The sequence below is a fragment of the Nyctibius grandis genome, chromosome 9 (assembly GCF_013368605.1).
Source record: "Nyctibius grandis isolate bNycGra1 chromosome 9, bNycGra1.pri, whole genome shotgun sequence".
Classification (NCBI taxonomy): Eukaryota; Metazoa; Chordata; class Aves; order Nyctibiiformes; family Nyctibiidae; genus Nyctibius; species Nyctibius grandis.
Window position 1 is genome coordinate 9,698,562 of NC_090666.1, and position 22,977 is coordinate 9,721,538.

A 22,977-nucleotide genomic window follows, 5' to 3' on the forward strand; every position below is an offset into this window, starting at 1 on the left:
GCTTAAAGACCCTCTTTAACACACGTGCGCTTCGGGAGGCAGCCACCGCCTCGGAGGGAAGGAGATGATGGCAGCAAGATTTCATTTGCTCTGGAGGTGCCCAGGGCTTGATGGATCGGCTCACTTTTGTCAGGGCACCCGTAAATAAACACGCGTTTCCATGCTGTAGGTTCAGCCCCACTGCTGCTCCAGCCGGATCCCTACAGCCCCGTGCTGGCTCCCGGCCAGGGTGCTGGGACCCCTGCGAGATGCGAGGTCTGCCCCGGGCCGGGGCCACCATCAGGGTGGTGGGACAGGGTGGAGGGAGGGTGCAGAAGACAAGTGTGTGGGGCAGGCTTGGCTTTGGGGTTTACTGTGAGTCCCTGCTGCCGGCTGCCTCTCGTGACAGCCAAGGATGGGGCTGAAGCCAGACCACGGAGGCTGTGGGACCAGGACAGGGGCATGCTGGCACCTGCACTCTGGTGAGCTGGCCGAGCTGGGACAGTCTGGGCCCCTGTGTGCCCCCGTGTGCCCCCGAGGCTGGCTGGAAGAAGGCAGAGAGGGTGCAGGTTGCTCCCTGCGTGATGCCTGTGCGGCCGTGCTTGGAGTCATCCCAGCCCTGTGCGCAGCCAGGGTGTCCCCACAGTGTCCCCCCCACCCCTCATCCCCCCAGCTGGCCATTGCCGCGCTACGTGTTGGCACTGCAAAGCCTTGACTGCACCTTTCTGCTCAGCACCGAGTTGTCTTACTCCTAAATGACGTTTTTCTTAGCCTAAAATCGTGCTCCTCGCTGGGATCGCCGGCAGCGGCGCAGGGTGGCAGGAAGGGACCCGTGTCCCCTTTTGGCTTTGTGCTCAGGTGCTGCTCTTGGGGGACAGCAGCTTCCAGCTGTCCCCGGCTCCAGGGGCAGAGGCCGTGTCCGAGCGGGGGGATGCGTGTGTGCAGGGTCTGCGTTACAGCCCGTCACCCCGGGGTGGCCTGCCCGGGGACGGGCAGCGTGCAGTGAAGGAGGGTGCGGGCATGGCCCCACGCACCTCCCGCCCTGCCGCGGTTTCCCTGGGGCTTGCTGGCTGCCCACAGCCCTCCCAGTTGGGTTTTCTTCTTGTTGCTCCTTCACAAATAAAAAAGCCACTGAAACATAACCTCTACCATAATGTTTATTAAATAGTAATTTTAAAAGGTTTTTATACAAATCATATAAACACAGTTTGGGTTTGGTTTTTTTTTTTTTTTTTTTTACACCAAAGAATCACAGTAAAAGCTCTTTAAGTCCATAAGTCCTGGCTCAGCCAGTGAACGGTCAAATACCTTGATCTGCAAACCCTGGAGAATTTCCATTTCTGCATATGATTTCTTAATGGTTTAATTCCCATGCTCACCCCCGGCACCTTCCCCCAAAATGAAATCACCCAGCACTACAGCCTGCCCGGTGGCAACACGTCCTCGCCATGGGAAGGGTGTGGAGGCAACAGCCCATTTCAGCAATGGCATTAACACCAACGTCTTGTCTCTTTTTCCTTTCTGAATTTCACAGAGGGAATTGCGACCAGCAAACCTAATCTATCTGCAGAGGAGGATGCAACGAATTGAATGCACAGACAGCTTTTTTTTTTTTTCCCCTGTTGAAGTTACAATCAAACACAGTTTTCTGTAGAACAGTAAAGCACCCAGCAGAGGTAAGTGAGGTATCGGCTTTGCAGCATTTTTGGCCTGCTCCTGCCTGGCAAGCGCACGCACATGTGCCCGGCCCCGTCTGGAAGGGGCAAGTGGGACACGCAGGGTGGACGCTTCGCCGGGCCCATGCCAAGCTAGTGCCAAGATCAGCAGTACTCTCCTGCCCCCGATCAAGAGATATAGTAACACGAGTCAGTCCCACGGAATAAGTCACATACACGATACATACAGAGAATTCACGCGCGTGTGCAAACACACTGTTTCTGAATAAATGTATATACCAACTCTTCTCTCTGTACGCCTACTAGACACCATAACGTCACCTTTTTAATTATCTATTTTCACCTATTGTTTGCCTAAGTTGACTTTTCTACTGTATGGTCCTTTTCCATTCATCCTTCCCCTCACCTGTGATTTGAAGGGGACAAAATCATCGAGCGGCAGCAATCCAGCTTTGAAATGGTCTGGTACATTTCCTCTTACCGCCTCCATTTCTTTTGTACAGTAAAATAACACCCCTGTGGAATTTGTCCATGAAGAATGCAAAAAGAAATAAGGTGATTCGAAAGGAGAATCTGAGATACATTTACTGCTGTTTCTGTTGGGTGCACAGCGTGAATCAAAAAAATGAAGGTCTTTGTGTGTGCGCATCTCTGTGTGTTCGTGTGTCAACCGTGGATGTTTTGACGACACAGCTGCTGGTAGCTGCTTCCCCAGTAACACACGTGTCTGTCTTACAGTGGAGAAGGCTTTTTTCCTCCTAAAAGCTTACTGTCTGATGGAGCTTTTCATGAAACACTAAACAAATGTTCCTATTCCCACCACACTGAGGAGCAGCTGTGGCACTGTCCGTGCTCATCTCCTCTCCAGATGTTGCTCGTCTCCCCGAACACCTGGCCTCCTGCAGGATGTGTTTGCAGGGGCTGTGCAAACTGAGCTTCACAGCACATCACACCTTCGGCGCTCTGCAGTTAGTGAGGAAAAAAAAATTCATCCTCAACCCAAACTATTTGCTAGGCAAAATGTATAATCAGGACTTGTGAGGTCCAAAGAGCCCCTGGAAAAGCAAACTCAATGTGCTGCGAAGGTTTCTTGCTTATATATGTGCAAGCTGACAGGGGCAATCTGTCTGTACTGAACTGAAAATGAAGGCATCGGTTTGGGGCCCCGCATTTGAACTTTTTTTTTCCACTACCTTGTTTTCATAACACTCCTCTCCCATGGCACAGTGGTAAGTGGAGAGGTATCATCAGCTGCTAGACAATGTGGCCAGACCACTTGAAAGTAGAAGGATGACACTTCTTCAGCTGGGCTCTACCCGGTGGAGAGCGGTGAAGAGGAGCGTTTTGCCAGGGAAGGATGAAGGGCTCACTTCTTGTTTGATACAGCACTGATCATCAGATGGAGGAAAAATACTTCTTCTAAGGCACTTGTTCAAAGTAAAACAAAACACAGCTCATAAATAAAACTTCGGGGTTTTGCTGCTGGTCAGGAGCAGCGCAGCTTTGCTCTGAAGGGGATACTATGGCAGCCATTTGGTCCACTGGCGCTGGTGGCACCAGCTCGCGCCCACCAGCTCCAGGGAGAAGGGGAGCACCATGAAGGCCAGCAGGTGCCACGGCCAGGCTCCCGGGGCTCTGGGCATGGCTCCAGCCCCCTTCCCTGTTCATCTTCCCTCCCTGGCACTTCGGAGAGGCCTCGGCTCTGTGCCTCAAGTCAAACCCCGAGCGAAGCCCCCTTCCCAAAGCTGTCGCCTGAGTGACGGCAGCCTGACAGACTCTATCTTTTGTTTGCTGCAATTTTCCCATTATAGCAAAAAAAAAAAAAAGGGGGGGGGGCAGGATCAAGAGGCGTGGGAGATTCAAAGAAAAGCCTTCCTGATGAAGGACTCAGCTTTTGCAATCCAAGATCTGGATTTAATAAATGGCTCTTATTCACAAATCATGTTAAGGCTGTTGAGCTTCTCTCAAAGAGGTGCTTCTACACATAGGATTTCCTTTCTATTTTTTTTCTTAATGACTTCAGAAAGCGCTGCTGTTACCATTGACACTAAACCCAGTATTCCACCTTTCCCCCCTACCAGGAGAAGGAAAGTTGCAGGTAACAACAAGCTTCCATTTTCAGGACTGGAAACTGCACCTTCCAGGACTTAGTGTGAGGTGCACGAATCACTACACCAAAACGGTATCTGGACAGGGTCTAAAATGGACAGGGTCTCTGTGTGTGTGTGTGTTTGTGTTATTTCTAAAGACAGGGTGGCCGAAGAAATCCCTCAGCCTTCTCAGCAACTCACCAGAGAAAGGAGGTGGGAAATAACGATCAACATTTAGTTTCTCACATCCAAAAGGTAAACCAGTCTCCCTCGCCACATCCCAGCCACTCACATCAGCAGAAAATGAAGATGAACCAACAAACAAGGGTCTCGGTCCCCCCTCGCCCGGCACAGTCCGGTTTGCGGGAATGCCCACTTGGTCCTGGCGGAGTGCAGCCCGCCAGTGGGACCTGGCTGCAGGAGCAGCACCTCCCCTCGCTCCTCCTGTGCCCCTTGTTCCCCGTTACAGCATTCAGTTCCCATAGAAAACAGCAAAAAAGTAACCCCCTGCCAGCCCACTTCACTGGGCGCAACACCAAGGGTGATCCCCAGGGCACCCGTCAGGCCTCCGAGCAGCACTTCTGGTGGTTCATCTTGACCTTGTGCTTGATGCCGTCATACAGCTCGAAGTTGTAGTTCTCCAGCGTGGTGGAGCTCCGCGAGGACAGCCCGGCGTATGAACATGTGCAGTAGAGGAGCAGACTGGCGCAGATGGCCCCGAGGAGGACGCCGAGGGAGCTCATCGCTATGATGGTCACCAGGATGGGATCCAGGGTGTAGAGCCAGTTTTTTTCTTTGTCCAGCTTCGAGGTTCCTGGAGAGTTAGTAGAGAACAGTGTGTCGTTCCTATCCGATCCAAAGTAATCTGCAGTGGAATGGGCACTTATTACACAGGGATCACTTTTTTTTGCCTCCCATCTTTATGCATTTCTCACTTGGAGTTGTGATGGCCTTACAAGAGTAAAAGCCCCGCTATGGGTATATCTCAGCAGGATTCCCTAACTCAGGTCTAGAAGCAATGAGAAGCACTGAACTACCAAGAAAGGTAGGTGCCCTAATTCACTTTTACATCTCAGGCTACATAAATGGCATGCTAGCATTTTACACCCACTGAAACTCTGGCCCTTCAAGTGCCATTGGGTTCAAAACTATGGAAACAATCTGTCACAGCTCCCAGACTTAATTTTCTCCATTTACAAGTCAAAATGCCACACAAGCAGCAATTAATGCTTGAAAGATCAGTTCCACTTGTCCTAACACAAATACAATATATTGACTTTGCAAGGATGCTGGCTGTTGAAAAAGGGAAACAAGAAAAGAAAACTAATGTCTTTGTCCAGGCACTGAGCCACCACTTGAGTATGTTCTCAAGCGTATTCTACCTCCTAACTCCCAATAAAGCTGAGGTTTGTGAGTAATTGTAGCATCTGATACTGAAACACAAGCTCCCCCAGATAAATTGCCCATGTGGCATTCGGGTACCAACCTGTATCATCGTTGTCTTCAAAGTCTTGCTCAGAGATTGGAAAATCATCCTCCATTCTTGGGAAGTTCACTAGAACAACAAAATGGGAAGCACTGTTTGTTTAAAGAGGCCTTTTGGGGGCATTATTGCCACTGGTCACTGGATTGCAAGATCAGACAGAGGAAAGCAATAGTTGAACTACTGCAAGGCTCTTCCTCATGGAAGGAGGAAGAACTCTTCCTCTTCTTCCTTTGGCCAAAGTCAATGAAGACTCTTGCACACTCGAGACAACAGGATCTGCCCACTACATCACATTTCATGACCATAAATGACCAGCTTTTAAGAAGAAAAGAAAGCAAGTGAAAAGCAAAGAAACCAGATAACTTGAATAGCACTAAAATATTGTCATTGGTGCCTGCATAATGGCCGTAATTCACTATTAACATGCTCATGGGTATTATCCTTACAACTTTGAAAAGGATCTTAGTGCCTGTCATTACTTGTCACTAATGCTACATCCATTTAGCACACTCTACTTTTCACCTTTTCCCATACATCTTACTGGACACAGAGCTTCTATGACCCAGTTTCTCTTTGGGTTTCAGACAAATTCATAGTAATTTGAGGAAGTCATGTATCATCATTATATGTTTTAATGCAAAAGCTGGTTGAAATGGGGAGAGCGGCAAATGGGTGTCCATATCTAGGCATTTATGTTAACATTTCTCTGATCCAAACTCCTTTTAGTGGTGACATTTCTTTTTATCGTTCAGCACAGATCAAGCACTAGTAACCAAATGCATATGCTGTAATCTGAGCAGAAGCAAGTTATTTTCCTGTGCAGTCTTCCTAGCATTATCTCTATGTATAGTTACCATGGCTCTTTTTCAGTTTGCCAAAAGAGTCATTTCAATCTGCTTAGATTTTTTTCAAAGCTAACTGTAACTTGGGGCGCCCAACTGGGAAGGCACCTTGAAATGATCAGGAGCGCAGAAAATCAGGGACTACTAGAAAGCAGTAGAAGTCACACCCTTGAAATAGTTGTGGTTGCAAACCAAGGCTACTTCGCATCTTGTGCAAGAATGGCAAGAAGAGTTTAAAGAGGTTATTTATAAACAACCAAAACCAAAGCATGTAACTTGTGCCTAAAAAAGCCACGTGCAAAGAAATTATTCAAAACCTTATAAAAGTATACTTGTGCATATTTGCACAGAGATTTAGGACTTGAAAAGGCCTCCTGAATTGTCAAATCCGTTTTTTTGGTACCATGGGCAACAGTATCAGGCAACCCCCGCCAGTGACATTTCAAGGTTCACTCCCAGAGCAGGGGGCTCTGCTGAATGCCACGCTGCCCCACCACCACCTTACACCTGACTGCAGCGATCCCCTGTGCTGGTACTAATGATACCTTCCCAAATACCCGTTCTTTGGGCAGAATTGTCTTCTGCCCTCTGCACTCAAGGGATTTCTTTGAATTTTCAAGTGAACCTGGCAACAGGAACACATGAAACCCAACACTTGCCCCTTCTGATGACGAGCTCTGTGTCTAGTTAGCCAGGTAATTAAGCTGACTCCAGGCTGCTGGTAGCTTGTTGAAGAAACATAGGTGCACACCATCTTCTGTAAATCCTCACTTTAGCAGCGAGTTCACATAATTTCTCAACACTTCTGGAACTGACAGGCCCAGATGGCAACATCTTAGGGCTAGGAGAACTGCCTGAGGGCCTCTTGCAAACATTTAGAACCGAACATGTGGAAAAATAATTTGCAAAGCAGCTCACATGTGGAGATGTCTGCTTTGCTAGTCCTCCGTCAGAAGACAAGCAGTGAAATTTGCCACCCATGTCACCCACACAACCCTGCGGGAACTGTAGGTTGCTTGAACACGAGCAAAGGAGGAAACTGGACCGCAGTCTGCCCAAGGAGCCCATGTGTGGACAAGGCCATTGGAAGTCTTTTGCCTTTCCATATTGTAGCTCCTCTACATTTTGTGTGAGAACAAGCTAGCAATTTGGTGCTTTTTTATTTCCCGGGGTAGCCTTGAGGGAAAAGCCAGAAAAAACAAAGTATCAGTTAATCAACACTTTCAAAAGAACACCAGTTCTTCCAGTCTGAAAGGAAGCAGCGCTGGGAAAACTTGAAAAGAGAGAACATTTGCACAAAAAGCCGAGCCCAAAATCTATTTACTCTTCTAGCAATTTTCTCAATTCCCCATGCTAATATGACTCCAAGTCCTGCTTAAATGATATCTTGCTCCTCGCCCATTCTCCTTCCTCGAGCCTGTGGTAGGCCCTCATTCTTCTGTTCCCCACACACCATTTCATTGCTATCAGATCATATGTTGTCACGCAGGGCTCTACGCTGGCTTTGGAAAAATATAACTTGACGTTTCTTTTTCCGTACTGGGGTTTCTCGAGTCATTAACAAAATCAGCTCTGGCTGTGCGGCTGTCTGTGGGAATTGAAACTGGTGGTCTCAGTTCAGTTCCTAGTGGAGACGATTTCCCGTCCCAGAGACCAGCCTGCTATTTGTCATCAATTAGGCTCCTTTGTGACAAATCTCAGCAATATTGTCACAAGTGGAGCAGACCATGGAAAGTGACCCCCTTGGAAAGCGCTCCCCAGAAAAGCCCTGCAAGCTGCTGGGCAGAACAGGAGAAACATGCATCGTCCTGTGCTGTGGAGGGCTGCTTCCTTGAAGGGCAGCTTTCAAGCACAATTTACTTTGCATTTTGAAAGGAAAAAAAATATACTGTTAATATACAGTTAGGGGGAACTGTATCTAAACAGGAGGAGCACTTTCTCCTGAGTGAAAGGCCCTTTTTAAAGCGTGGGTGCTCAATGATGGCGGTGAGCACCTAGCCCGTCATGCTGAAAAGATGATGTTAGCGATGCTGTTGGGAACGGCCGGATGCCCAGAAAAGGCTGTTATCTGCTGGATCTGAGAGCACTGCCAGCTAAAAGGCTAATTTTTGGGACCTGAAAAAAGAAAGATGAGATTCTAATCAAAGACAAGGAGGAACTTAAGTACCACATTAGTATGAACTCACATGGAGGGAGAGCAGGAGAGAATTAGTATTTGCAGATATTAAGGAGCTTTAATGTACATCTGTTTTAAAATAGTAGCAGGGGCAGGAGGGATTGGGACAGGGAGGGGGTTACTGGAAGCAGGGGGTGATGTGCTCGATATGCCTTGCCAGAGCGGACGGGGAAGGCACAAGAGCAGACAAGGTTCCCTAGTGTTCCACCACAGACATACGTGTGCCTCTTGCACGACAGCCCTCCCAACCTGCCCACGGCAGCTCACCTCTGGAAAGCTGAGGTCAGTGCACCATATGGACTTCCCGGCACCACACACGCTCAACGCCAGCCTGCCTGCACGGGCTTACCAGCAGCGCCCACCGCCTCAGGCAGAGACCTTTGCACTAAGCCAAGAGCTATTGCTTTGGAGAGGGCACCCAGTCCCAATTGCTGGAGCCTAGACACATCCCTTCAAGGCAAATGACCACCATCGAGAGAAAAAACTGCTGTTTCCTTCTAGACTGACTTTGTCTGGCTTAACTCCGCTGCCTCCTGCAAGGTCCCTCCATCCCAGGGCAGAGCTCTGTCTATCACCACACCTCTCTGCACACAGGCATTTGCAGACAGTGGCTGTGGTGCCTTTTGGGCTCTTTCTAGGTGAACAAAATGAGCCTCTCAGTAAGAGGTGCCTGTCTCAAACGATATATCAAACTTGCAGCAATTTCCAGCCCTTTTTGTTGCCTGCCTCCAGCCTCTCTGGAACAGGGAGCCTGGCCTGGAGAGCACCTGGGATGTGCTCCTGCCTTCCCCGTGCTCCTGCTCCCCACTTCCCACAGGGGTCTGCGGGCTCTGGGGCCGACTGGGGATGCACCAGGTGATGGTGGCTTGTGGGCTTGGCTACCTACAGTCTTTTACTCCCCAGTAACATCTGCGGCTGTGCCCCCTGGTACAAAAGAGGGGTAGCCGGCTGCCCTCTGGTCCTTTCCACAGCGGGGCAACAACCGTGTGCTGCTCACTTCCCCCAGAACAGCAAGCGCCCTCCTATGTGCTCACCCCTCGCTTCTGCTGCCCCAACAGCCATCTCAGCTGGTGCTACCCCGCTCGGCAAGGGGACCGTCGGAGGGGCACCGCTGCTCTGCTGCCAAACAGAGCCCACGAGGGCCTGAAACATTAAACCCAGCAAAGCCCAGGAACACAGGGTCAGAAATTATCGCTCCCCAGCCTTGGCAGAGAGAGGCAGAGCTGCAGCTCTGCTCTGCTCCTTGCCTTTCTCCCTTTGCTCGTTCCCAGCCCTTTTCTCTCCACGGCAATAGCGTGACTCCAACACACATCATTTTGTTTTGACAGAGCAGAGAAGCTGCCGTGGCCTCGCCTCGACACAGCTCTGTTTGGCAATGGTGGCAGCGCAGCGCGGCTCCTCCGGCTGGGAGCCCCGGGGCTGGGGGCAACACCTCCCACCCTCGGTGAACAGGGAAGTGCTTCCCAAAGCACTAGCACAGGCACCAGGCACAAACACTCCCTCTGAATCCCCCACCGCTCTATTTCCAGCCAAAAATCCATCTCACTTCTCTCCTCCCCACTCCTCCAGAAACACAGAATGATTTCAGTTTACAAAAGGACTAAATCCCGGCCAAATTTCAAATTAAAACAGTGCTTTGGCTACAGCTGAGCCTTAAAGAAAGCAAACACGCAGCCTCTCCCCTGGTCCAGCCACCCTCCACAGCATGGGAACCCCAGGACCTTATCCTCAGATCGCCCTGGGGCGGCGCCGGCAGCGGGGCATGGTGCACACCGTGGCACCATCTTCAAACTGGGGGGCACTGGGGAGCCTCTCGGGCCTGCCGTGCGCAGAAGCAGCGTAGCTGGGCAGGTGAAAACCCCCACCGACAGCACTCAGGAGACATGAAGCCCAGGCTGGGTGCCTGTGCAGAGGCAAACGCGAGGAGGCAGCTATTTCCAGCCCCAGCACTGCCCTCTGAGGTGTGGAGCCCTGCCCTCGCCCCACACGCGGCACCTCCCCGGCATGTCCTGCTTTTGTGCCTGTCATCACCGGCACAAGGACAGAGAAATGGTGGTGGCAACGTGCAGGCGTACGGCCTTACAGCGGCATTACACAGCATGGCTTTCCTCTCCCTCTTCCTTAGCGCTGGAACACCCAGGTATGCAGCTGCCCCTCGGGTTCAGCGCTCCGTGCCAGAGCTCACCCGTCCCAAACCCAGCAGCTCGCTGGTGCCAGGGTAGCGCTGCCAGCCCATCGCCGCCGCGCGAGGGCTCAGAGCCCGGGGAGAAGCCGGCAGCTCTGCAGCACCCTGGTACATGTAACGCTCTCCCCGTTGTTGCTGTTTGTTTTTACAGCGGCGATGGCTAACGACACCATTCCTCACACTGGCACTCACGCCTGCAACGGCTGCTAAGAGCTGCCAAAGCCACTGATGGAGGAGCTGTGGCGGAGAGCCAAGAGGCTGTCCAAGCTTGCCTCGGGGCCCTCGCCTGCTGTCTGCGTGCCAAGCTGTGCTGCCCTGACACAGGGCAAGCTGCGGCCGGCCCCGATAATGGCAGCAGGTTTTCACAGGGTTTCCAGAGGGGCAAAAATCCCAGCACAGCCCTGTGCACAGTCCGGTTTGTACCTCATTCCTTCGCATTCAGCAGCAGAGGGATTTCAACCCTGCCCAGGAAAAAGCCAGCCTCGCCCTTACAGCCCAGGAGAAGCAGCTCTGGGTTCCCCGTGCCAAGTGTCATCTTGCAGGCGCTTGCCGGGGCAGGAGGCTGGCCAGACTGTGTGTCCAGGCCCCAGGCTGGGTGAACAAGCACTGTGCTTTGCAGCCTGTTCCTAAGCGACCATCCATCTCGGGCACGCTGACATTGCCTGGACATTGCAGTGCAGCCCTTCCCATGGCACCCTTTGCCTTCCCAGGTCACCGCTCCCTCTTGTACAGCCCCGTCTGCCACCGGCTTTGCCCCGGGGCTTACAGAGAGTGCCCATGGGCCCTCTCCTGCCAACCGCCATGGAGCTGCTTTCCCTACAACATGGCAGTAACGGCAGAGATGATAAAAAGACCGACACCACGATCCCACATACAACCAGGGGATCCATGTCCGGACCCTTCCCACGGCACACAGGAGACATCAGGCTTCCGCGACTAATGCCACTTGCTGAAACATGGAGCCCCTGCTGCTGCCCCAGAACATTTACCCCTTCTTTTTTTTTTTCAAGTAGAGTCTTAAACCTGCAGAGGAGGTTGCATCAAAATCACGCTAAGTTGCATTTATTTTTTCAAACAAAGCACGCTAATTTTAGCTGCTTTCTTCCCCATGATGTGCTACAGGCTGAGCAGCACCCAACTCTCCGGTCAATCTGGCGCGCATACGGAATAATCAAACACTGAATGATTCCTCCCTTTTCGTCTGTTTACTTAACAAAATTTTTTTCTTCCTCTTTGGGAAGCCATCAGCCAGTCTCTCCCTCCCTGTTTTTTGCATGTGCGTATTTGTTTTGAATTTTGCTTGGACAGTCACTGAAGTGTACAAAATGCAAATTACAAGTGTACGGGCTTTGCTGTACAATTAGAGAAAAATAAAAATGTGGCGGCATGGGTCCTCAGTTTTGCCTGTGTTTGAACAGCCAAAGTGAGGGACCACATTTGAATTATTTTTTTGCTGATGACCTGAATTCCTGGTAAAGCCAGGAAGTTTCATTGCAAAGCTGAGCTGTATGCCAGGGTAAAGAGTATGACAGAAGGAAAATAAATGCAGGAATGAAAGGAAAACCTCTCAAACTGGCAGGAAAATATATTTCACATGAAATGTGATGCTGCTGACTCCTCTAAAGGGGTGAAAGGTGCACCCGAAGAAGATGGGAAGGACAAATGCTGCAGCAAAGGCCCCTGTAAGAAGCTGGGAGGACGCGGGTGGAGGGAAGGCAGCGGACGCACACCTCCCCTAACCCTCGGTGCTGCGGCACCCGGGCCGCTCCTGCGCAGCTCTCCTCCGCAGCCCGATATGCCCGGCAAGGATCTTACAGAAGAGGAACGCATTAGCCAGTTTCATTATTAATTTTGGTAATGGCTTACCCGGTTTTTGCTGTGCTGGGGGACGGAGCGCACGGCTCAGCTGAGCTGGCAGCCGAGCTGGCCCCCGGGGCCCGGGAAGTCGGATGTCCTGTCTCCAGGGGCCCCGGCCAGAGAAATTCTGCATAATCACATTGGGCAATTTAGCACTTAAGCAACGTTAGCGAAATCCCCAAGCAATCCTAAGTGTCAGTCCAGCCGCCCAAAACTCCCACTAAGGACTGGTACAAACGTAATGGATCTAAAAGCCGCTGTTAATGGCTGGATGCTGAGGGCAGCGAGGCAGGGTGTGCACACCAGCTGTGCTGCCCGGAGCTGGGGTCTGCACGTAGCAGGAACAGCAGCTTCGCTTGCCTAAAGGATACAGCCCTGATGCTCCGAAAGGAAATGTGGAGCTCTGGAACACCACTTTGCTTCAACTGACAGCGTTCTTGTTAGCAAAGAAAGAAGAAGGAAGAAAAAACCCAGATATTTGTATAAAAATATCATCATTTTATTACATTCCACACAATACATCTTCAAAGAGTTTCAAATTTCCACAAGATACTTTTCACACACAGGCAACTGGGCAACGCTGGGGATGTCAGGACTCGAGGAGTGGGGGAGAACTGGGAATAAAAACCTCGAAGTGACCTTCTGTTTTGTCTTTGGTGATTTTGGTTTGAAAGACAGGGTGCCACATTCTCCTCTCTGACACACCGATGCACACTTGCTAAAGTCCATGGGGGTGAACCCGGTCGAAGCGAGGGGATCGTCTGACCTAGGGAGATTGAACTGACTGTGAAAACGTGACGGTATCATCTGCTGACATGGCTTGGGCTGACCTGCAAACACAGCGAGCGCAGGCCAGTATTTCACATCTGTTTAATTTGCAGCTGGCTGAGGGGGGGTGGGATTTCACATCACAAACCATATGCACCGTAGCACCAGTGCTGTGTAACGAGCAGGCTCGCGGAGAAAGCACCCCAGCCCTGGGAGCCCCTCTCTGGGGACCTCTGGGCGGCACTGCCCACAAGGTGACAGGAGCCCCCTCGGGTCCTTCACAGCTCTGCTGGGACAGGCACATCCCTGCCGCCCTCAAAAAGCTTGTGGGAGCCAGGCCCCAGCGGGACGCTGCCCTGAGCACCCACCACCCCTAACGTGCTCACCATGCCAAATCACCCTGGGTTTTCCTGCACTCCCTGCATGTTTTAGACACTTGCTCCTGCAGCTGAGAGGGTCCTGCTGAAATCTGTTGAGTAAACAGCACGAGGAGCTGAAACAGGCTGCATGAATAAAGGCAGGGAGGGAGGGGAGAGTGACACCCCCATCGACAGAGATCCCCTGGGGAGAGGGCTCCGCTGCAACAGAAGCCAATACCACGTACGCACAGCACCGTTTGTGTTTCTACTTTTTCCCTCAGACCAAAAGGAAGCTCAAGACTGCAGGGCAGTTAGCAGAGCTGCTCGCCTTGATTCGTTTTATGCAATATTCATGGGCACAGGAGGGGTGGGGAGCACTAGCCAGTTTAGGAGGGAGGAGGGAATCTGATCACTCATCACAAATGAACACAAGATGGAGAGCCTTGCTCACTGGAGGTACTTTTTTTGCCTGCAAACAGATTAGAGTTAAGGATTCAAACCACTTTTGCATGTCACCATTCAGTAATTTATATAAGGCATTTCCACTACAATACGCTGGGCCATTCAACAGTCGGAGGCATGCTGGAGGCTCCATCTTGCCTCCCCAGTTAAAGCAGCAGCAATAGCTGGGCCCCCCAGGCGCGCCTGCTAGGCTTTGCTTGCTAGATGTTACTGACGCTTTAAGAAGCAGAACATTAGCAAACGCAAAACTAATTGACATTCTAGAAAGTCAACTGGCAATTTTTATGATTCAGCAGCTATGAATTGGGCAGAGGAAAAAAAAACAAACCCAAAACCCAGAAAGGGGAATTACACTTGTCCTTTTAACATTTCTAGCAGAAAGACAAGGAGGAGCCCTCTCCCCCTTTCCCCGTGTAAAAGCAAAACCATCAGCACCCAGAGCGAGGATACTTACAAAATAAATAAACCTTCATTTCTCAAGAAACTACAGTATTTAGCATCCACCTTAGACCTGCTCAAGTCTATGTGTTACCCTAAGGCTGGCTTTAACAGATACAAACAAAACATTCATTATGAACTTCTTTGATATAAGGCAACTTTAAATAGATTCACTTGCGGGTGGGGGAAGAGGAGGGTACCACCCCCCCCCCCTTCCAAACAATGGCTGTGTTATCATGTTGGCTGCAGAAAGAATAAGATGGAGAGATCTTACTTTTTGGATGTCTATGAACCTCTCTGGATTCTTCTAGCCATCTGAGGTGGACATTCCTACTGTCCAGCCTGGCCTCCTCTTCTCATTTTGCACCCGAGACATTAACGCTATCAAACAAGAAACCCAGCCAAAGCTAGATAAGGCAACAAAAAAGCATTGCTCTCTTCCCCAAGTAAACAAATCAGGGCATTTATCATAAACGTGTCCCAGACCTTCCAGAGGGGAGGCGGGAAGGGGGGGAAATTTAAAAGAAAAAAAAAAAAGCGCATTCCCTGTGCAAGTAGAAGCAATAACAAGCAAATAAAAAAGGGGCTGTTCCTAAATATACATTCAGTCAGTCAGACGCACGTGCTCCCATGCACACTCGCACACACAGATTTAGCACACACGCGCACGAGCCGCGCACACAAGCTTCCAGGCTCGCCATCAGGTTTCCTTGCGGGTTGCCTACCAGGAGGAGAAAAAAACCAAACCAAACAAGCCTACCAACAAAAAGTACTCCCCAAACAAACAAACACAACGAAACAAAAAAAAACCCACTCGACACCCCAAGAGTCCTCGAAAAGTAATCGAAAGGGAGCGTTCACTTCTGAAGGGAAGGGGCGGTGTGTCTCTTCTGGCGATCCAAGATGCAGCATTAGTTTAGAGTTTGTAAAAGATTCGGGGAGGGCTGGGGGGGACGGAGAAGGGACGGAGATGTCTAAGAGTTCACACGTATGCTAGGTAAGGAAAAAAGTGCAAAACTGAGGCAACGTATCTGAAGTCTTAGTTTCTGTCTGTCTGTTTTGTGTTTTGTTTGCTCTCTCGTTCCTGTTCGGCTCTCAGCAGCGTGAGCTGGGGTCTTGCTCTAGTTTTATGGTTAGGGTGGGCTCCACGGCCACGGGGGCCCCGTTGGCATAGTGGGAGGTTTTGTAGGTGATGGAGTGATCGCTCTTCTTGGCCGCATAGCGGAACCGGTGGTAGTGGAGCACAAGGGCCAGCGCGACGGAGACCAGCACCACAACAGCACCTCCGGCGGCAATAACGTAATACCAGTAGGCTGGGATGGGCTGCACTGACACCGTGTCCACTGTGGGCTCGGTCCCTGGCAGGAGGGTTGCCCCTGCGGAGGAGACACAGAACAGGGTTGCTAGGTGGGAGGCATGCAGACGCACAAAAAGAAACACACATGCTTTCAAGAGTTAGAGCACGGAGTAACACGAGGTCCCGGGGCCACCTCCGGATGCGGGGTGTGCTCAGCCTGGGGTGTGCTGAGCCCGCATATTCAAGTGCCTTTTTCTTCCCTTTTAATTAATCAGGCTGCCTGGATCGCAATACAAATTCCATATGCATGCTATTATTACTGTTATTTCTGGCATCAACAAATGTTTTTTTCCCCTTTTTTTTTGGCCTTCTCCAGCTCAGCCCCCTGGTTTTGTCTCCGCATGGCAGATGTTGCCAAGCAGTGACAAAACACATCACGTTCCTAACTGGAGGAAGTGCATAATCTCAGATGGCCAAGGAAGTTACTGCAGGAGACTGCGAAAGAAATTACAGGGAGAAACATTTTGTTGTTCTTAAGGAAAAGACAGAGAAGATCTCTGTCTGATAGTGCTCTGCACACAGATCTGGTCTCACTAGGTGCCCCATTCACAGATTTACAAATCCCCTTATTATTTTTTAAAGCGAGAAAGGATGGTTATGATTATTTACATGGCACAGGCTGCAAAATTCAACCCAACGTTCATGGAAGAAACTCATGCTCTGCAGCTTAAGCAAGCCAGGACTATGAATTCATGCCAATAAAGCAAAAACACCTGGGGAGGGCTGTAAAGCACCTGCCTCTCTCGAATCCAAGGGCAGGCAGGGCCCAGGCTCAGCCCGGCGATGGGTAACCCTCCCTACCCCTGCAGCTGCAGCGCGTTGGGAGGCAGGGCACGGCTGTAAGGCACTGCTCCTGCGTCCCAGGTCATCCCAGGACAGCTCGGCACACATCTGGTGATCAGACAGGCGTGGGACCTCACTGACTGTCCGCAGGAGCACGCACACACCCACGCCTCCGGCAGGCACCGAGGCGAGGAGCACCAGTGTCTGTGCTGGTGCCCACGGCCCGAGAGCGGCTCTGCGCTATTCCTCCTGTGCACGCTGTGCCCACCTCCCCAACTCCGCTCGTGGGGCCGAGCTGCAAGTAACTCGGGAGAGAGGCACTTTTGCACCACATCTATTTAATGGCTACTTCAAGGGGGACAAAGTCCCTGGGGAAACTCTCTGAAGGGTTCGCTCTGCTGCTGGACACATCTGACCCCCCCACTCCGCTCACCCTCTCCCCTTGCCCCCAGCCCGCTGGCAGTTCTGCTAGGCAAGCAGAATTCTGGGGGCTCCTACAGTTTGGTGTCAGCATGTCATAGAGCTCTGCGCTAACCAAACTCCGTGTAGTTTCCTGAGCAGGCTCGGAGGATGCCAAGGGGAAAAAAAGAAACAGTGCAGGACGCACCCAGCTTTGCTAGCAGCAAGGGTGTCTTGCAGCACGGCCTCTGCCCTCCCCTCCGAACACTGCCCTGCCAGCAGAGCCATCGGCTGGCAGCTTCGGGATGGAGACGGCTTTTCTGCTGCCGGTGGTACCGGAGATGGAGCAAAATGACGCCCCAAAACCCGAACATAAGGAGTAAAAATAAGAATGCAACTGCACCAGATGCATAGCTACAACAAAAAACCCCTCAAAACTAAGAAAAAAGCCCCATGCAGGCAAGACAAATCCTGCTTTTACAGAGCAGGAGGCTGGGAACCATCCATTTGTCATTGTAGGCAAGAAGTTGGATGACTCAGGAGAAGCCTACCTGCTAGATATGCCGCCCTTGCCCTGTCTCACTCCAGGCGCCCCTCGCTGCCAGAAATGGGGGTGGCCCTGTCCCTCCTGCCCCCTGACTGCACCTGGGGAAGGGGGGTCCAGGCTGGGCTGTGTGTTGCAGGTGGCGAAGGCAGGGAGCAGGCAGCCCTCCGATGTCCCTGTCTACCTCCACCGGCCACACTGGCACAGGGAAGGAAAGCGGCGCATCCCTGTGCCTCCTCGAGCAGCTGCTGGCCCTCGTGTGGGACACCCCACGGGAGCCACTGCCAGCCCCCGCTGGAGTGAGCATGTTCAACATCACCCTGAGCTTCACTGATAACCAGCCACTGTCTCCCACCGCAGATCCAGCCAGCTGAGCCGCCCCAGACCCGTACGTGTCCCACTGCCAGCCCCAACAGATCAGCAACACCTCATCTGTGCCTGACAGCACCGGGGCACGGGGCTGACCCCCGGGAAGATCGCAGGGCTGCTTGTTGCGCAGAGGCCACTCGTGTTTACACTTGGTGACAGTCTCTGCTTACATGCCTTGCTCCAGCAAGAGATTTACAGGCGAACAGCCTCTCACACCACTGATATGCACTGGGACCCGCCAGTGGAAACTGGGGTGGGGAGAGGAGGGCAGGTGTCAGGGATGCCTGAGGCTCCCAAGCCTGCAGGGAAACTGTGCTCCCCTCTGAAAAACAGAGGGCAGGAAGGTTTCCATGGACTCCTGATGGCTGTACATTGCCTGGTGCAGCGCTGAGAGTATAAAGGGTGGGTCTGGCTGTAGAGGGGCACGTGCCGTGGTGTCCAGCCTGCATCCCCTACCCCTTCCCCACACACCTCTGCCCTCTGCCTGCCCGGCGATGGAGGGAGGCAGCGTGACGTGCCCCAGATGATCCTGCTTGTGGGAAGGATCCCTGGGGGATCTCGAGGCTGCTGTGGGTTCAAGAGAACCTCTGCTTGGCTCTGACCCACTCCAGATGTTCCCGTGCAGCAGCGAGGGCTGCAAGTGTGAGGGGTGGTGCAGAGCCCCTCCTTGGCCCCTGTTTCCACACTTCACAGCCCTGCTGAGGAGACAGCAGAAGTCTGGAGAGTTCACTTAGCAACTGAAGTCATTAAGGAATCACACTCAGTTGTCTCTAAGCCCTAACGAAGCCAATTCCCAACATTAATGATTGGTTTTCCTTACACTGTCAGCCACTAAATATAGCTGCCCATCCACTCAGCACACAGCGCTGATGTTATCTGCTCTGTTTTTACTGGCTCTTCTGCTCTCTGCAAGTTTTCTCTTATATCAGTGGAAAAGTTCTCTGCTCAGGGAGATGGAAAAAAAATCCATCTTCTTAACTTAATAATTTTTCCACTCCCCTTTGCCTTCCGCCACACACACACACACACACACACTTGTCCTTCCTCATGTATTCTCTAGGGCTCTCGTCTTAATAAGGAAATGCCTCCTGCTGCTGCTGTCAGGTTTGCGGGTGCTGTGTTTATGTGCGGCTTGGGACATCGGTCAGTGGAAAGCCAGTTTAGTCTGGACAATTTCATGTGGGTGTGCTGCTGCACTCACACCTCCAACATAGCCAGGTACAGTCCCCTCCTCTTCGCAACAGGGAATACTTTACAGGGACCAGTTTTAGAGCTGTGTAGCAGAAATTAGAACCCGAAAGCAGCAAGAGCAAAAGTCATCTGGGGAAAAAAAAGGAGAAAATCCTTTGCAGAGAGCCTCTTAGAGGGCTGCGTGCCTTGCTCTGCCACTGCCGTGTCACAGCTTGTGTTCCTCTCCAAAATCGCTGACGTTAACCACTGTGGACAAGCAACACAGCTGGACTTTTCATAGATGGCACAGATGAAAGCGAATATTACACTCATCTAAAAGGAATGCCGCAAAATCAGTGTCAGCCTCGACCCCTTAATTGCTACCTGTCATTTCTCCAGGAAGATATCCCTGTCTTGATTTCAGGATACCCAGTGTGGGAGAATCCACCAGTCCCAAAGCCAAATTCTCCCCACGGTTTGTCTCCACGCTGCTTGGAATATGTCTCTTATTTTTAACCTGATATTTATCTAACTCCTTGCTTCCAGCCACTTGTTATACCTTTTCTTTATGGGTAAGATGCATCAACTCTCAAATGCAGCACAGTTTAAGCACACTTGACTGGTCTTGTAGGATCCCGACCTCCTAGCTGAAAGATATTCCACCCACACAATTCTCTTCTTATTATTTGCTTTGTGATCCTGGAGCCTGTAAGGTGCATATTTTCAGCTTTGCTCCCAAGCCAGGAGAGGAAGGATTTGCTATTATTTTTAATGGCACCTGACTTTTTCAGCTCATTGTGTAATTGCAGGAGTGGGGGCTACAGAACATCTCAATACTTTCTGCACAGTCTTTCCTCTTGAACTCCCTTTTTTTCTCCAGCCAGGGACTTCTCCCCTTCCTTTTGCCCTCTCCTTCTGTTGGGCATCTCTGTCTTCCCCTCATTTGAATTGCTGAATCTGGCTTTCTCCAATCTTCATCTTCACTTCTTCATGTTTTCCCTTTGCATTTTGCTCCTTCCCTGGTCACTCCCTCCCTCTGCCCCATCTATTCCTGCCTGGCAGTCAGGGAAACTTTTTCAACCTTTTGCTGCCATTGCTCCCCTGTTGTGAGCAGTGCTAGGATGTCCTCCAGGGAGCTAGCAATGGGCAGGAGCCCACTGGCACAAGCTGGTGAGCTCCTGTGTGAAGGGGAGCTGTGCCTGCAACAGCATCTGCCTGTGGTGTTCAGGGACCTCACTGTGCTGGGCACAGCAAATGCTGTCCCTACCCAGCCAGCATGCCCTGGGGAATATGACAGGGAAATGGAGGCATACAGGCAGCAGGGTATGGGGTGAAGGGCAAAAGAAACAACACAACTTTGGGACAGACTCAATGTGAGAACTCAGAATAAGGTTCAAACTGAATATGACCCATATGTTACAAGCCCCAAAAGACAAGGACGCTGTTCGCAAAATAGGTACCAGATCAGGCCCAGGAGAATATAGAGAGATGGTGTAAGTGAGAAAGGGTTGTGAGGCTTTAACTGTCAGCTGAGAATATTGCAGCAGCTTTTCAGTAACACCACAAGCCTGAGTAGCAGATAAATAAGCAGCCTACAAACAAGCAAGCCCAAATTCCTAGTTGTTACACTATGGGTATGACTGTGAAATATGGTGTTATGCCCTGCGCATGTCCCTCCCGTTGGTAATGCTCCACAGCCTGCGTCACACCCCAGGGATGGAATCGGGCACGTGACTTCAGTCTCAGTGTGTACTTTCCTTTACCACTACAGCTCCCACCACACATACCTACCAGAGACAGCTTTGCCCTGCACAGAAATACAGTTGCTGCTAGGGTAGAGCCCAGCCATATCTCACAGCCCACCAGCAGAGCAGGGGATGGGAAAAGTACAGACATCATGTCCAAGTGAAAGCAAAGGGCGCATTGACTGAACTGGCAAAACAACTTTCAGAGTTAAGGGGAGCTCCAGGTTTGCTCTTCATCACAACACAACCCCCAGACGCATTCCTGAAGAGGCAGGCAGGACTACAAAATCCAAAATCAAAACAGGGGAAAAAAACCTCTCAAACAGACTAAACTGATCTTCCCCACAAAAGCAGATAGCTTCTCTCACCCCAGAGCAAGACAAACAGCATCCCCAGTGACTGCTCAAAGAGCAAGGCAGCTTTTCTGAGTTCCTCACCTTTTGTCTTACTCTGTAGGCTTGATCAGAGAAATGCCGGTTTCTACCCTTCAGGCTAGTATTAAGCTATTAAATGCACCATTTCACCTTGTTTTCCTTTTATTGACTGTCACCTTCAGAGCTCCTCATGGCAGTTTGCTCTCCCACTTCTACCTCCCAACTCCCTTCCCCTTCCAAGCAGTAGAGCCCCACCCTCCTTCACCAGCAGCTCGAACACCACCACTGCCAGAGTGTCTATAAACTAGAGAACAACCTTCCCCCATGCTAACGTTAGTCATTGCCACCTCATTTAATCTGTAATCAGCTACTGTATTTTTGTTTAGTCAGTTGATAACCACCCTTTGCTCCTCAGCCTTCCCATTTTTGGGCTCAGCTGCTCTTCAGGAGGCCGGGTGCCTCATGATGGCAGGTAATGCCCCAAGACAGTGGGACTGTCTGCCTGCTCGGTGTCACCTAGCAGGAGTCAGAGGGTGCCACCTCCTGCTCCTGCGGCGGGGGAGCTTTAGCACACGCTTGCCATTTCACTGCTCAGAACATTTGCTGTTTGTACAAGCACGCACATCGCCTTCCTTCAATGCAAAAGCCCATGCCAGCAGAAAGAAACCACCGAGAGAAGTGCAGTTTTACCTGGAAAGTAGTTCTCACCTGGGAAAGCTGTGATGGGTTCTGCAAAGGAAAAAACAAACCTAGTATTAGAGAGGAGAATATTACACACAAGGCCACAGTTCATGTCTTTGTTGATTTGCATTGGCCAAGCAGAGCAGGTGTGTGGCTGTGCCCCAAAGAAGGCATTTGCTGGAAACAGCACGGGGTGCCAGCCACCCTCACCAGGACGGGGAGACCCCCTGTCTCAGCTGACGAGTGACCACACGCAATAAGCTTCAACTCAGAGAAAAATACGTCTGAAGTTGAGGGTCATTTGGATTCAGCTGGCTGGCCTGAGTCATCTGAAGACAAAGCCCCACCTGGCCCAGTGATGAACCCCTGAAACCCCCTAAAATTTCCAAGAGCAGTTTGGTTTCTGGCTCAACTCAGACATCGTTATTCACATGGGAACTCTGTTACTCCTGGGCATCAATGTCGTGCTCCTCTCCTTCTCACAGTGCCAATAAACAAAGGCAAGTGATTTTTTTCTTCTTTCCAGACACTTTGAAGTAATCTATTACAAATTACTGGATCTGAAGAGCAATAATCAGTACTTATTACTGATTACTTTCTCGCAGAAGCAATAGACTTCTGATTATTTTTAGATTACTTCTGCATTATGCCTGTGAGTCACAGAAGCAGACTGGCTCTACTGAGCGCTATGAAATCATCACTCAAGTTCAGAATGCGAATGACACATCTGTCAAAAGAAAAAATTATTGTGACTTATTAGCGTTCTTTCACGCTAAAAAGGAATCAGATTACTTCTCAGGATTACATTTGGAAAAACAGTAGCCTGTGCTGGAGTCAGCTATTCTCATGGCCCTGAAAGAGAGAGCGCAGCACTGTATCTCTACCGTTTCATTATTATTTTGGTGACATTGGAAATGACCCGTGAGTTATGTTAAAGTTTGCAGTGGGAGTTCTTTGTTAGAAATTATCTGAAACAAACTATCCTTATCGGCTTTAAGATTCCCATTCAACTTCCTAGAATGGGACAAATAATTTTTTGTCCCAGTTTGGTGTTATTTTTAGGGCTGGCAACGCTTCAAACTTCGTAATTTATTAATGCTTTTGTTTTGAAACACTAAGCTTTAGGCTCATGAGGCCCAAGATACAGTAACGCTGGAGCTAGGTGACTTGCTGAGCTCAAAAGAAGTTAGATAGGAAATGCTATTAGTGTTAATCATCCAGTCTTGCTTCTCTTTAA

The 22,977-nt window shown here is 50.7% G+C and overlaps 1 protein-coding gene across 3 annotated transcripts in view; it reads right to left on the reverse strand.

Moving 5' to 3' along the window:
• Window positions 1–1,123: 1,123 nt before the first annotated feature.
• The window catches only part of NRP2 (neuropilin 2), an 89,902-nt gene continuing 68,048 nt past the window's right edge, over window positions 1,124–22,977 (reverse strand). The window contains exons 15-17 of one of the 3 annotated variants that reach the window (XM_068407447.1): window positions 21,768–21,788; window positions 5,232–5,300; window positions 1,124–4,559 (exon numbers count right to left, since the gene is read on the reverse strand). In XM_068407447.1, the coding sequence (XP_068263548.1) occupies window positions 4,306–4,559; window positions 5,232–5,300; window positions 21,768–21,788 (344 nt within the window). In that variant the 3' untranslated portion in view covers window positions 1,124–4,305. Of the gene's footprint in view, window positions 4,611–5,231; window positions 5,301–12,768; window positions 15,695–21,767; window positions 21,789–22,977 lie in introns of those variants that run through there. The other 2 variants (XM_068407445.1, XM_068407448.1) reach the window with 2 other exon arrangements.